We start from the raw sequence: 13,803 nt of genomic DNA, 5'->3' as shown, positions 1-13,803 counted from the left end.
ATTTCCATAATTGGTAAACCAATGGTGGTTTCCTGATTCCTGAAGCGTAAACTTTTAGGATACGAAGTATAAATTTCATGCGCCCATTATTTGACGTATCTAACCTTTATTGTATTTATTAGGTCATTTACTATACTGCCCACTGTGAAGTAGATTTCAAAACCTTTTTCTACCTACCTTAGAAGAGTGAAGATCCGATACGGTCATATCCAAAACTTCTTTCGTGGGTCCTCGTTGACAAAAGCAAATATCTATGATCATTTTAATGATCAATCCTTTGTATATTTGCACCAATCGCCATTAAAGCCCCGCGAGGGCTGATATATATTTGCACCATTTCCCCGTGGGGACGGTTGTTATCAAAGCCCCGCGAAGGCTGATATATATTTGCACCATGTCTCCGTGAGGTACTGTTGTAATCAAAGCCCCGCGAGGGCTGATATATATTTGCACCATTTCTCCATGAGGGACGGTTGTAATCAAAGCCCCGCGAGGGCTGATATATATTCGCACCATCTTTTCCGTGAGGGACGATTGTAATCAAAACCCCGCGAGGGCCGATATATATTTGCACCATTTCCCTGCGAGCGACAGCTGCGCGAGGGATGTTTGTAACTAGAAATAAGTAGGGCCTGCCAAAAAATGCTTAAGAGACACCCTGCGAGGGTGAATTTGACCTGGCTAACCCCTGCGAGGAGTAGTGGCCACATTTATGTATTCTGCTTCGAGCAAGAATACACCTTAGTGCTAATATAAAAATAGCAGTAAATAATCATTTAAATAATATAGCAATTAACAAGGTCCTTTAACTTATTTTCCAATGTTAGCGACATTTAATAAATTCATAATTCAAATCAATTCACTAAATTTTAAAATGAACTTCGATTCATATTTATTTTTGTTCATGCAATCGATGTAACATTTAGTTGCTTTATATCCGTTAACATTCCTTACGAACGCAACCATACCGTCGTAGGACGTTATATTTAATTGCACAAAATAATCTCCACTCACCCGCAATTTTTTACTTTTTGTCAAGGTGTACAAGTTTATAATATTATTCTAAAACGTTAGAAGTGAATTGTAAATCCTTTGAAATAAGTGTATCTAAATCTCATTTATATTAAGATATCTCGATAATTATTATACGATAACCCTTTCAGCACAAGTTCAGTAAACCAAAGAATTTAATTGTAAAATTTTGGTACTTACTCGTTTTAACAAAAAAGTTGCATCATTTGAACATAGGAAACGTAATTTTCAATCAAATTAGCCGTGTGTAATATGTCTATTTTCACATAAAAACGGATCAGAATAATACTCATAAAAGGACACGTATAGACTACGGATAGTTTTGAATGTGTGGAACATTCATGGTACGTATCTACTATACATGAGCGAATTCCATCATTATTCAGTTGAGCGGTAACTCCCGTACGATTTATAAAATAATATCACAACATGTTCTGACATGTCGTGACTTCTTGGAGCTGACTCATCTCGTTCGATAATTTTTAGTAATAAACTATGATAGGAATTCCGAACCGTTCCTAGCGATAACGACAATGTAATAAAGTCGTAGCAATGGATTGTATGCCTGTAAAGCTTTGAGTTGGCTCATATCCATACTAAGTATTAATTGTAATTTTTCCACGAAAAATTCACTTGTACCCTTGTAATAAAAACACATTATTAAAAATGAAATAAAATAGGTATTAAAAATATCTATATACAAGAGAGGGTGTTTGATATATCTAGTAATATCAAATAATCACAAAAGTAATATTAACGATTCGAGTAAAGCCGAACGGTAACACCGTTAAAATAGCTTTACTCACAGTATTAAAAATTCAAATATTAATTAGTACATATTGCATAATGAAATATTTCAAAAGAAAAGTTACTATTTCAAGTAAAATGTAACGGTTGTATCGTTAATTTTAAATATCTTTATTCATGCTATTAAGTATTTAAGCATATTGAAAAATAAACTATTGCTGAAGGATTCATTAAAAACCTCAGCATTTTAAATAAAGTCCAACGATTATACCGTTGACTTTAAAGATTTTTACTCATTTTTAAGTAAAATATTATTAGAATAGATGTAAAAATAACTCACTGTACCGATCCGACGGGATACACTTTTTAACACTTTTAGCACTTGCTTTAAGCAATACTTAATACTTAATAGCACCAAGGTTGTAGTCTTGTAGACAACCTTCTCGCGGCGGAAGCTAGACGCCAATGAAAAACATCCAGCGCCCGACATTATCGTGCGCCCCGCCACCTGGTGGAGAGGTGTGCGAGAGAGATAGCATATATACAACGGAAAGAGAGGGAAAAATAGGCGGAAAAAGCTAGGTGCCTTCTCAATGAAGTAAGCTTCAAATTACGGTCAAGTGTTTAATATTCAATATTATAAAGGGACTACTATTTTTTCTTGTTGATTTTACGCGAATAATGAATATTATACATTTAGAAATTAAAGACTTTTTATTGTATTTTAAACGCAATTTATTCGACATAATATAATTAATGATTATCCCGACCACGACGTTTCGAACACTTTATAGCGAGCGTGGTCACGGGGAAGGTGTATCATGTCTTGGCGGACATACAAAATTTGTTATTTGTGAACTACACGCGAGCGCCGCGAGCGACGCAGCCTATCCGTCTGAACGACAAAGCGAAATTAACTCCGATAGGGCGGGCGGATAGCCTGTGTACTCTGATGACGTTTTTTTCTATTGTGAAAATTTCAAGCAATCGATTTCTCTGAATAAGGAAAGTATACAGGATGAATCCTCAATTTTTCAGTGTATTTTGTTTCAAAGTTAATAATACAGTATCCGCCATCGTAGATTTTATGACACATCTTTTTTCCATGATTGAACGCTAAAAAAAACCGTCCGACATACTGTAAGCCCTCAATTCCAAATCATCCTGACACATTTCTATTACTCCCCGAGATGTGAGACAGTTTATCCCATCCCGTCCGACTAGGGCCCTTCCGGCCTCCTCCACTCAAGCGACAGCCCAAGCCGAGGTTCGAGATCCCCGTCAAGGGGGGACGCCCTTGCGTATGTCGCTACCAGGGTGAACCTTCAGTTCACCCACGCGTCCACGTTAAAATGTAGTAGCCCTTCTGGTTAACATTGAGAATCACCATCCAAAAAAAAAAGTTTATCCCATTGCGTGGTAAGATCATACTAATATTATAATTTATAAATGCTAAAGTAACTCTGTCTGTCTGTCTGTTACTCAATCACGCCTAAACTACTGAACCAATTTGCATGAAATTTGATATGCAGATATTTTGATCACCATGTGCAGTTCGATCCAACTTGAGAGATAGGATAGTTTAAACATGTAGGTTCCACGGGCGAAGCCGGGGCGGACCGCTAGTGTATTATATATTAGGTATGTAATAAAATTAGGTGTCGACGATAAGTCATAACACCATGCCAAGTAAATTCTATAACTATAATAAAAAATATTAATAGAAACTCTGATAAAAAATGTGGCTATTTTCTGTTTTTTAAATATTATATAAATTGTTATATGTAGTTAAAAAAAATAAAAAACACGCATAAACTCATAAAATTATTGTATTGTGATTTGTGACCGATCCTTGATAAGTGTTTGAGTAAGTTTGAATGAAATCTGTCCATTTATAATTGATCAAAATCGAGTGTAATGGAGTCCATGGGCGTAGCTAGCCATGAGCACAGGGTGGGGCAAAAAAAAACCGGCCAAGTGCGAGTCGGAATCGCGCACGAAATTTGCGATAATTTGCAGCATAAAACGGTTGTATCTTTTGATTTTGATTTTTTCACAGCTTTAAGAGACCGTAGACTTGAGTATTCGATATAAATTTCAGCTTGATACCTCCATGCGTTCCTGAGAAAAAGGGTGTTGACAGACAAACGGACAGGCAGACTTTGTTGTCCGTCTGTCTAAAAATACCTTCTTTTTCAAGAATGCGTGGCGGTATCAAGCTGAAATAATATCATATGAATAAATCAACACAAAAGATACAGTCGTTTATGTTGCAAATTTCATCCCTATATTATAATATAGTTTGTCTTTCTAATACAATAGCTAATATGATTCCTTTTTATCCTATACATAATACATGTCTATGTAAATGGAAAAATAAACCATTTCAAATCAGAGCATTAAAATGCTCTAAGTTTCAAATGGTTTAACTCAGTAAATAAAGCATTTAACCTCGCACTTCCGATTAAATTTCATTTTTGTTTTAGGTTAAGGGTCACTTATTGTCCATAAAAACACAAAATGCTGATAGATCCAGGTGGAGCTTTGCTCGCAATCTTATAGTTTTTGACTGATATCTCGAAAACTTTAGGGCTAAAGTTACATAGACTTTTTTGTAGAAAATCAAATTTCGCATCTTTTATATCCTGTAAACTTTTTTGTTAAACTTACTGCTTACGGTGTATGGACTATTTAATGAACCGGTTTATCGTTCTCGTAAAATATTGGATTGATCAATAATTGTTGTAAACATCAATAAATGTGTTTGAAATTTTTTCTAGTGCCCATATTTTTTGAGTTGTTGTACGTTCAATGTAGAAATGCCGCTCGGCGGGTGACGTGGCAGGCCAAAAGTTTTTATACGGATTAATGAAAACGAAGAAGAAATTTCCAATGCATGTGGATTTTCGCCGTTTTCGAAACGACAAAATTTTTGATTTTTTTTACTTAAGTACTTATTTATAAATTTTTTAATGCATTTTTTTAAATATTTTTACTTGCCAAAAACGATTAACCGGCTCATTAAATAGGCCATAAATCGTAAACGGAAAGTCTAGCAAAAAAGTTTACAACGTATAAAAGATGTATTCAAAAAAATCCAAATATTTTGCCAAGTGGATAGTTTCCGAGATATCGGCCAAAAACTTTTATTTAAGATTGCGAGCGAAGCACCACCTGGATCTGTGAGCTTTTTGTGCTTTTTTGGTCAGTAAGTGACCCCTTAACCTAAAACAAAAGTGAAATTGGATGGGAAATTTAGTGCGAATTTTGCTAAATAAAAACAGCTTTGAATGGGGTCACAGTACTACCTATTATTATTAGTCTGTGGTACTACACTACTTTTTCTGTCACCAAAGGTGGTTTAAATCATGCAACCTAGAAGCGCAAGCTTTTTGTGTCGACTGACAACTTTCGAGTGAGAAATGAGAATATTTTAACGGATATTAAGTTTTGTAGTCGGTACCTAGATAATTAAGTTTTTTAGATTTGGTTAGGTATCTTCCAGGTCAGAGCCAGGGTGGGGCAAGCGCCCCACCCTGCCCCACCGTGGCTACGCCCATGATGGAGTCGGTTAGATACAAACACATGTGGAGCTAATAAAACGTGTTATAAATAGAAAATTCCGATTATTAATAATTGCGAGGCAAGTTGTAGAAATAGTAAAAAAAATATATGTGTGGTAAATTGTATATAGGTAATATTTTATATGTTTTGGAAACAAATTATTGTGTTGTCTGTGTAGTGTAAATTGGTTGTATAATGTTTTTTTATAAGTAGTTACGTGAACTACAAAATATACTATTGAACTATTGCGATCGGCACAATGCGTGACGCAACACAGCTGAACAAACCACCCTCACTGAAGGATGGATTCACACTAACAAAATAATCGTCTTATAACTAAGCTATGGGGCAAACGACGACCATAGACTACGAAATCAATAATTATGGAAGGAATGTACTAGGAAAAGCTCATAGCGCGTATACTTTTGGGTTAATAAAAATACTTTAAAAATAAAGAAATATACTAAGGGCCGATTTTTCAATACTTGGTTAAAATTTATCCGTCCAATAAAGTATTACACGAACATTTTAAAATGTCACCTGGAACTGTCAAATACGGACAATTAGAATACATTTTTGATATGGTAGTATAATACGTTATTCGATGAATAAATTTTTACCAAGGACTGGAAAAAATCAGCCCTTAAACGTATATTCAAGAACTTGAAAATACGAATAGAAAAACGAAATTTGAATGTAAAATACGTTCATATTTTTCATTTGTGTGTACGCGTTAATTTCTATGTATAAGACGCTTACGTATGGAAGCTTTTACTTGTTCCCCAAGACAAAACTAATTTACTTTATAGAGCCCCTTCAACGAAGGTCATCCATTTAATCAATGGAAGTCATAGTTGATAGTATACAAAGTTGCTGTCGTCTGTGTGTCTGTATTAGCTAAGGTCTGTATGCTTAAATATTTAAAGCTACGTAACAGATTTTGATACGGTTTTAGATAGAGTCATTCTCGAGAAAGGTTTTAGTATATTATTGTTAATTCTTAATTCTACTACATACTATATTACTTGTTAGAATAGACTAAGTACTTATTATTTAGTGAAGAAATTTAATTAATTTTAATTTGTAACCATGAGTTGCAATTGTTTGAGTTTGATATTATTATTTTTTGACTGTTTTAATTATTATTTTTTATTTAAGTTATTAAATTAAATTATAGCATTTTAATTTAGATATACCTAGGTAATATAATCTTAATGTAACAATTTTTTCATTAATGTGTAAAATATATTTTAAATTAGACATCCCTATCGCATTGGGTAAACTGTAAGTTGTAACGGAATGGTTTTGTTTTTATTAATAAACTAGCGGTCCGCCCCGGCCTCGCCCGTGGTACATATTTACGTTTTTTCTACATAAGAACCATCCTCGTACTTCAAGGAATATAATAAAAAACGAATTATCGAAATCGGTCCACCCGTTCACACGTGCACGTGCCGCATGCCGTGACTGAACGCGAAACGGGTTTCATTTTTATATATAGGTATATAGATAAATAAATTATAGTAATACTTGGAATATTCAATAGCGTTCTTGATAGCGTTAACTACTGAATTTAATCAACCGGTATAAAAAAACAGGACTTATCTTAATAAAACGAGCAAAGCTCTATTAAAAGGTTCTCTAGTTTCACCACCAAAACCTTTAACATTTAAACGAAAAATTTTTTCAAAAACACAAACACAAATTTTCAAACATCTCATCTGTAAATGCATTAAGTACCGAATTCAAAACAACAAATAACAATCTAAAAATTATTCAGAACGTATTCCTATAAACAAAACGAAATATTAATCAGGTAATTAAAAAGTATTTACCAGTTCTTTCTAAAGCTGCTTCGAAGCTCGAACCTTCGTCTTTTTCAGAAGTCATAGTAACACATCCGCACTTCGATAAATTCCTAATTGAACTAAACGAAAATTCTGAAACATTCAAGGTCCTAAGGCGAGACGCACACTAGGCAGGGGAAACGCGACGCGTGATTCACAATACGCAGCTTTTATATTTCTTCAGTTACATAATTTTAATCATTTACAGCTATGTGACGTAAGCATGACAATATTATGACGGAGTAATATACAGTTAATTTACGATATTATGATTTTTAAATTCTGGCGCAGGTTATTTTCTCTTAAAGGTAAGTTTGCAAAGGGAATAAAAGTAAAATGTAATTTAACAAAAAGAGGTCATAATTACATAATAAGTACGTATACCACTTGCGTAGGAATAATTAATAAGCAATGACGCTATGAATAGATTATTATAATTTTAGAATATTATTTTAGTAATTTATTTTTACAATACCTTGTTTTTCATCGTAAAGGACCTTCTTTATAAAAATGCCTCATTATCATACTAATATCATACTTATAACAAAAACACTGTAAAAATTTCATAAAAATTAAAGTGCGGCTTTACAGTAATTTTAGTTTAATTTTTTTTAAAGTTCTACTTAGATAAATATTATTATTACTTACATAAAAAGCTATCAAAAGAAAGAAGTATGCGTTTCTATCTTTCACTACAACACGACCCATTACGTCACTAAATTATAACGATGGTCGACTGAATTCATTGAACCAAATACATTTCTCGCTACTCTATCGTCTGCTTCGTAATTCAGATGTCAAACGGTAATGTACGAGCAATAGACGCTTTGTGTGAAGATGGCGTTTTGCCAAAAACGAACGAAATCGAAAACGCAAGGTCAGGAAAATGACGTAGTAAAACGTAACGAAAATATCAGCTGAATCCACGGCTATAGTAGATATTTATTATTTTCACAAGTAACGTGACAAACTTCTGATTCGGGAGATTATTTGTAATTGGCTGTTCGTTATTCCTTATAAGCACTATCCAATATTATATATATACATAATACAAAAGGCACCAATCCAATACTGACACAAATATTTCTGATCCCATGAACTTTGGTTGTCAATTTTCTTCGGATATTTTCCGATGTTTAATAAAATTATCAATTTTGCAATTTGGAGCGGAGACAAATTCAACAATAAATTTTAGGCGTTTCAGTTTTCAAGTGTAACCAAGTCCTTTTTGTATTTAAATAGCTGAAAAATGTCCGTCCGATCCGCTTTTCACTTTTCAGATCATACTTAAAGGGACTCTAATAATTATATTGGCCTTATGGTTAAGTATCTACCTTTATACTTGAGTCAGACAGTCTACACTCTACACTTTTGAATAATTATTCTCATAGACCCTTACTATTTAAAACCTTTAATAAGAAAGACCGAATAATATACGAAGGTACTTATATTATGATCTTCTCGGGAATGGTGTATTAAAATAAAAAATCTCTAGATAAGTAGGTACTTTTCTTTTAATCAACATTGAAATGTTTCGTTTTTTGTCAAACATGATTAGACCAAGTTATTTCCTACCTAGATAAATTACATATTACAAGCAATAGAAAGTATTTAAAAATATCCTAGTGCTCATAATAAATAAATAAATACAAGAATTCTAAAAGTTAGTCCCTGATAATAACTTATAGCAATTACCATACTGAGAGAAAGTGCTATTATTTTATAAAAGGCGCTTTAAATTACACATTTTTCATTCATAATAATAATTATTGTGCGTATATTCATCTATAAGGATCATCTATAAGTAATTATATGATGAGTTATGCGTATGCATACATACTATATCATTACAAATGCGATAGTATATCTCTTAGGTAAGCTTTTAGCCTAATTAAAGTGTGGATTTGTATGAATTAAAATAAAAAAGAACAAGAGTTGACTCTTGTTCTTTGTCTCATAAGTTTAGTTTCAAAAATCACAGTATAAAGGGCGGTAGTTAAGAAAAACATAATATTATAAGAAGCGCTTGCCATAGTACAAAGCTTATTAATCCATACTAATATTATAAATGCGAAAGTAACTCTGTCTGTCTGTCTGTTAGGTACTCAATCACGCCTAAACTACTGAACCAATTTGCATGAAACTTGGTATAGAGATATTTTGATACCCGAGAAAGGACATAGGCTACTTTTTATCCCGGGAAAATGACGCAATCCCGGAAATCCCACGGGACGGGAACTATGCGGGATTTTCTTTGACTGCGCGGGCGAAGCCGCGGGCGGAAACTTAGTATTATATAGGTTCGCAAAGCAGTTATAAAATAAATAAAACACCAGATTCTCAAAATAAGTAGGTAAGCTAAAACCTTACACGTGTATCTAAAGCTATATAAAGCAATAAGCTCACAATATTCAATTTCAATTTCGACGGCTGACAGTCTCAGACAACCAAATAATAAGCAAATAATGATACTTATTATTTTCTTTTGTCCAAAAATATATTTTTGTTATTTTATAAAGCTTCGGAAGCTTCGATGAATTTTGGTAATCATGCCAGGCATTTGGGGGAATTTACAATTCTCATATTATAATTATGTTTTTACTGTTCTGTGATAATTATGAAGAAGTTAGAATGAAGGTTGTTTGAGTTTGAGTTTGAGTTTGAGTTTGAGTTTTGAGTTTTTTATTTTGTTGAGTAGTCGTTGAAGTTGTCTCGATACTTACTATACATATACAAAAATAATTTCAACAGTAATAAAGTGAAGGAAAACATCGCGAACCCACCAACATGTGGAATCAAAAGTTCGACGACATGTGACATCTGCCAACCCCTACCCTCACAGGAGGCCCGTGTTCAGCAGTGGGAACGATGTGGAACGCTATAATATAGTTCATCGTCTATGCTGAAGTTTGGAAAAATTTTCCGGCTGCAAATCAACGGAGCCCTATAATTCTGTGCCTCCAGTGAATAAGGGAGTAAGACGAGTTATTCCCTTTGGTTTTTATTGCACCATTGGATTCAGCTCGTCAAAATACACAACATATCAAAAGGTCATATCTCTAGCTGCGTCCTAACCCATTTTTTCGAATGACCCAAACGGTATAAGTAGGGTGTGATTAACGGTATAAGTTACCTTAACCATCATTTTAGGCAATCGCAAAGGAACTATTCGTCTCGAGTCAAAAGTACCCACGAACACAAAGACGTATGTGTAGTTATACTTTTTGAATAAAGACTTAATTCATTTTGTTCCATAAGTCCTAACACTATTTTAGTATAAACCAAGGTATAAACGTATTTGTGTCATTTTTCTAACATGAGCATAAAGGAACAACTCTTTTAGTGTCATTGGTTCAAGTGACGACATGAGACAGTTTGGCATTAATGCCGTGTTGCTATTGGTCTATTAATTGAATACTGCACGGAAACAACACACACTATTCCTTATTATTTTTAAATCGTTTTTTCAATAAATCTGCAACAACAAATCTTTATATTTTTTAAAAAAGGTATTTATCAGTTAACTTGGGATACTAATATATTTCTATGGAAATTAACTATTTTTTGCAATAGATATTAAAAATACAGTTAACACATTAAGTGCATTTAATGATATTATACTCTTTGTTTATATAAATACAGAACGATAATTGAATCATCTAAAAAAAGCCAACAAAAATGTTAAACTTATATTTTCTTCTTATAATTGGGTAAGTTTTTAAAAAATAACTCGTTTTTAATCTTTTTTCAAAAAAATTATCTAACTACAATAATCAAGACAATAATACTATAGTCTATAATAGTCGCATAAAAAAAGTATTTATAACCAGTATGAATATTGTTTTCTCCGCATATACGTTTTAGCCACTGTGCTTTGGTAATTTGCCTTTTTTATAGGAAAAAAATCCGCAATATCGATACTTCTTTGGTCCTGCATTTTCGTAAACATTTTATGGATACTCTGGTACCACATACTTTGAAAAAATTAGGCTACTGTCACGTAGAGTCTCTTCAAAGTGCGTGCCACAAGTCGTATTTGCATCCAAGGCACCTTCAAATCTGTGCTTAATTTTTTCATAAAATCTTTGCGGCTCATTATATTTTCTTTATTTATCTACATTATTTTGATATTATATGATATAGAAATTGTTAAAATTCTATATCATGCCGTAAAATATTGCCACTGACCTGCACCTATAACTTTTCCTGTATTAACTGAACATACAGGAATATGGTTTTCGGGCTTCTCTTATCTCTTTATTCTCTCATCTTATAGTGCTTGTATCCTCAATGTATACCACCATGACATTGTGGCGTTGCCACTTTTATTATCTATATTTTATTATCTGTGGCGTTCCGAAACGGAACGCACTTGATCGAATTTTAAATTGATTCGACGATTCATTTTCACTAGGACAATAGTTAATACGCAAAACGCAATACGCAGTTGATACGTATTTAATACCAATACTCAATGATTGTCTCCTGCTAACCTGTACAGACTAGACTCATTGTGGTGACTGGTGAAACATTGTATAGCATTAACAACATAGTACTGTATTATTGAAAGATCGATTAAAGGTTTATTTTACAATCTAGGACTTTCATTATACATGGGTAACAAAACCCCATAACATATTCGGTTTTACTCCGGACAACATCTTCAGCCACCCAATCCCTTTGCTTGAAGTCCAAATCCAGCAGAGGACAATAATCGTCATTTACTAAAATTGAAGGTTTTTCGTCCTAGTATAAAAGTTGTCTGGATCCCATTTTATACTCAATCTATAGTATAATACTATAGATATCATGTGAAACGTGACTTGGAAAAAAATTATTCAAATAAATCACAAAATAAAAATTTGAAACAATTTTAAAAGTTACGAAAAGCCCAATTATACGTCAAAATGACGCACAACATCCTCTTTACAACCAAATGGCGGAATTTACCTGGATGAGCCAACTATGTACTGCTAGGTCTCGACGGCTAATAAGTTGGTTCTGGATTTTGCAGCGATTCGATGGTAAATATAGAAGAGTTCATACGTCAAATTTACGTAGATTGGACTTCTAGGGTTAAATGCATAAATACCTAAATGTTGTTTTGTTTTTTTTTATCTAATAACGATAAAAAACCCGTTGATTTCATTCGTTTTTCAAGCTACGTGCATAGTTTTTCCACTAAAATGCCTCAATTGAGTCATAAAGTACACAAATTTCAAGCATAATAAGTCACATCATTTCTATAAAACCAAAACTGGCAATAATATAAGTCGTGTTGTGCGATTATGAACATAGTGCATAAGGGCATAAGTCGTTATATTGCAAAGAGTAAAAAAAAAATTATGTGAATACATTGAGTTATTCCATGAAGTACTCGTTCATAAGGCCACAACTACAAAAAAACACGAAAAAAGTATATTTATGGGGTTGTTACAATATGTGTTCATATGTAAAAATATAGTCTAACATCATATCTTACACATACAAGCTTAAAATTTTGAATTAATAAAGATTTAGTATTGATATATAGTTTTTTGTCTCTCCTGAAAAGTGATGTTTTTGAGTTATTCCCTTATTCACTGGAGGCACAGAATTCATCTGTAGTTTTGTAAAACCTAACCTAAAAAAACCAACAAAATGATGATGCGACTGACCAATTACTATAGAATATTATATACACTTCTATTTCACTAAACATTATAGTAAAAGTAAGACGTAATAAACAATAATTTTCGACATTATCTGTGGTATTGCGTTATCCGTGAAATCTCTGATCACAGTCTCTGATACCTGATATCTGAAACTCAAAATCCGTTGCGTAGATTTAAAGATTTAGCATACATAGGGACGGACAGACAGCGACAGCGACTTTGTATTATGTAGTGATGTTGTCGAATTAATCAATTTGTCGTAATTTATATAGATTGTCAATTAGCTTTTATCAATATTTATTGTTAAGGTCACATAGAATAGTGCATTTTTAATGCTTAAAGAACTTCAACTTACGAATCAGATTTTTCCTGTTAAATCCAGTTATGTGCAGCGTTTGCTTGAAAAGTATAATGGACCCTCTTCACAATGGGCAGCGTTGGGCGAGTAGAGGCAATCACGATAGTATGGAGGGCCTAAATGTCTATGATCGGCTGTCATTGTAGATCTATAATCTATATTCACAATCGCCGTAAGCCATAAGTCTGTCTGACAGCAGCTGCAAGTCTAAGGCCGCGTTTTCACCTGGTAGACTTGCAAGCTGCTGTCAGACAGACTGCCGGACATTTCTTGCGGAAGTTTTCTTGCAGATGGAAACGCGGCCTAATGGCGGCAAACATCGACGACCATTTGTTGGGCCAACTCTCTCGATTGTGAACAGGGCCCTTAAAAGTACAATGCTTATTAGTATAGATAATTAATTATTATTTTAAAAAAATAAAAACAAAATTTATTGGTAAGTAGGTCTAAGTAATTAATGGTACCTCATAGAATTATTTTTTTACTAATCGGAAGTTTGAAAAAATATTGCTTATAAATATTGCATGACGTAAAAAATTACCTTATCTTTAAATAAAACACTCACTAGGTACTTAATTAACTTGAATAATTAAAATTGTGA

General features: G+C 33.2%; 1 protein-coding gene across 1 annotated transcript in view; it reads right to left on the bottom strand.

Annotated features, from left to right (window-relative positions):
• Positions 1–7,254, bottom strand: part of LOC149908250 (uncharacterized) — a 34,280-nt gene extending 27,026 nt beyond the window's left edge. Inside the window, exon 1 of the mRNA XM_090101679.1 lies at positions 7,179–7,254. Within this exon, the coding sequence (XP_089957805.1) occupies positions 7,179–7,233 (55 nt within the window). The 5' untranslated portion in view covers positions 7,234–7,254. The remainder of the gene's footprint in view (positions 1–7,178) is intronic.
• Positions 7,255–13,803: the final 6,549 nt, after the last annotated feature.

Source organism: Colias eurytheme, chromosome 5 (assembly GCF_061535395.1).
Source record: "Colias eurytheme isolate Ceu_HAF_F1 chromosome 5, ilColEury1 Martin Lab GWU primary, whole genome shotgun sequence".
In the NCBI taxonomy this organism is placed as follows: domain Eukaryota; kingdom Metazoa; phylum Arthropoda; class Insecta; order Lepidoptera; family Pieridae; genus Colias; species Colias eurytheme.
The sequence above is the reverse complement of the archived record's forward strand: the minus strand, read 5'-3'. Positions and strand labels throughout refer to the sequence as shown.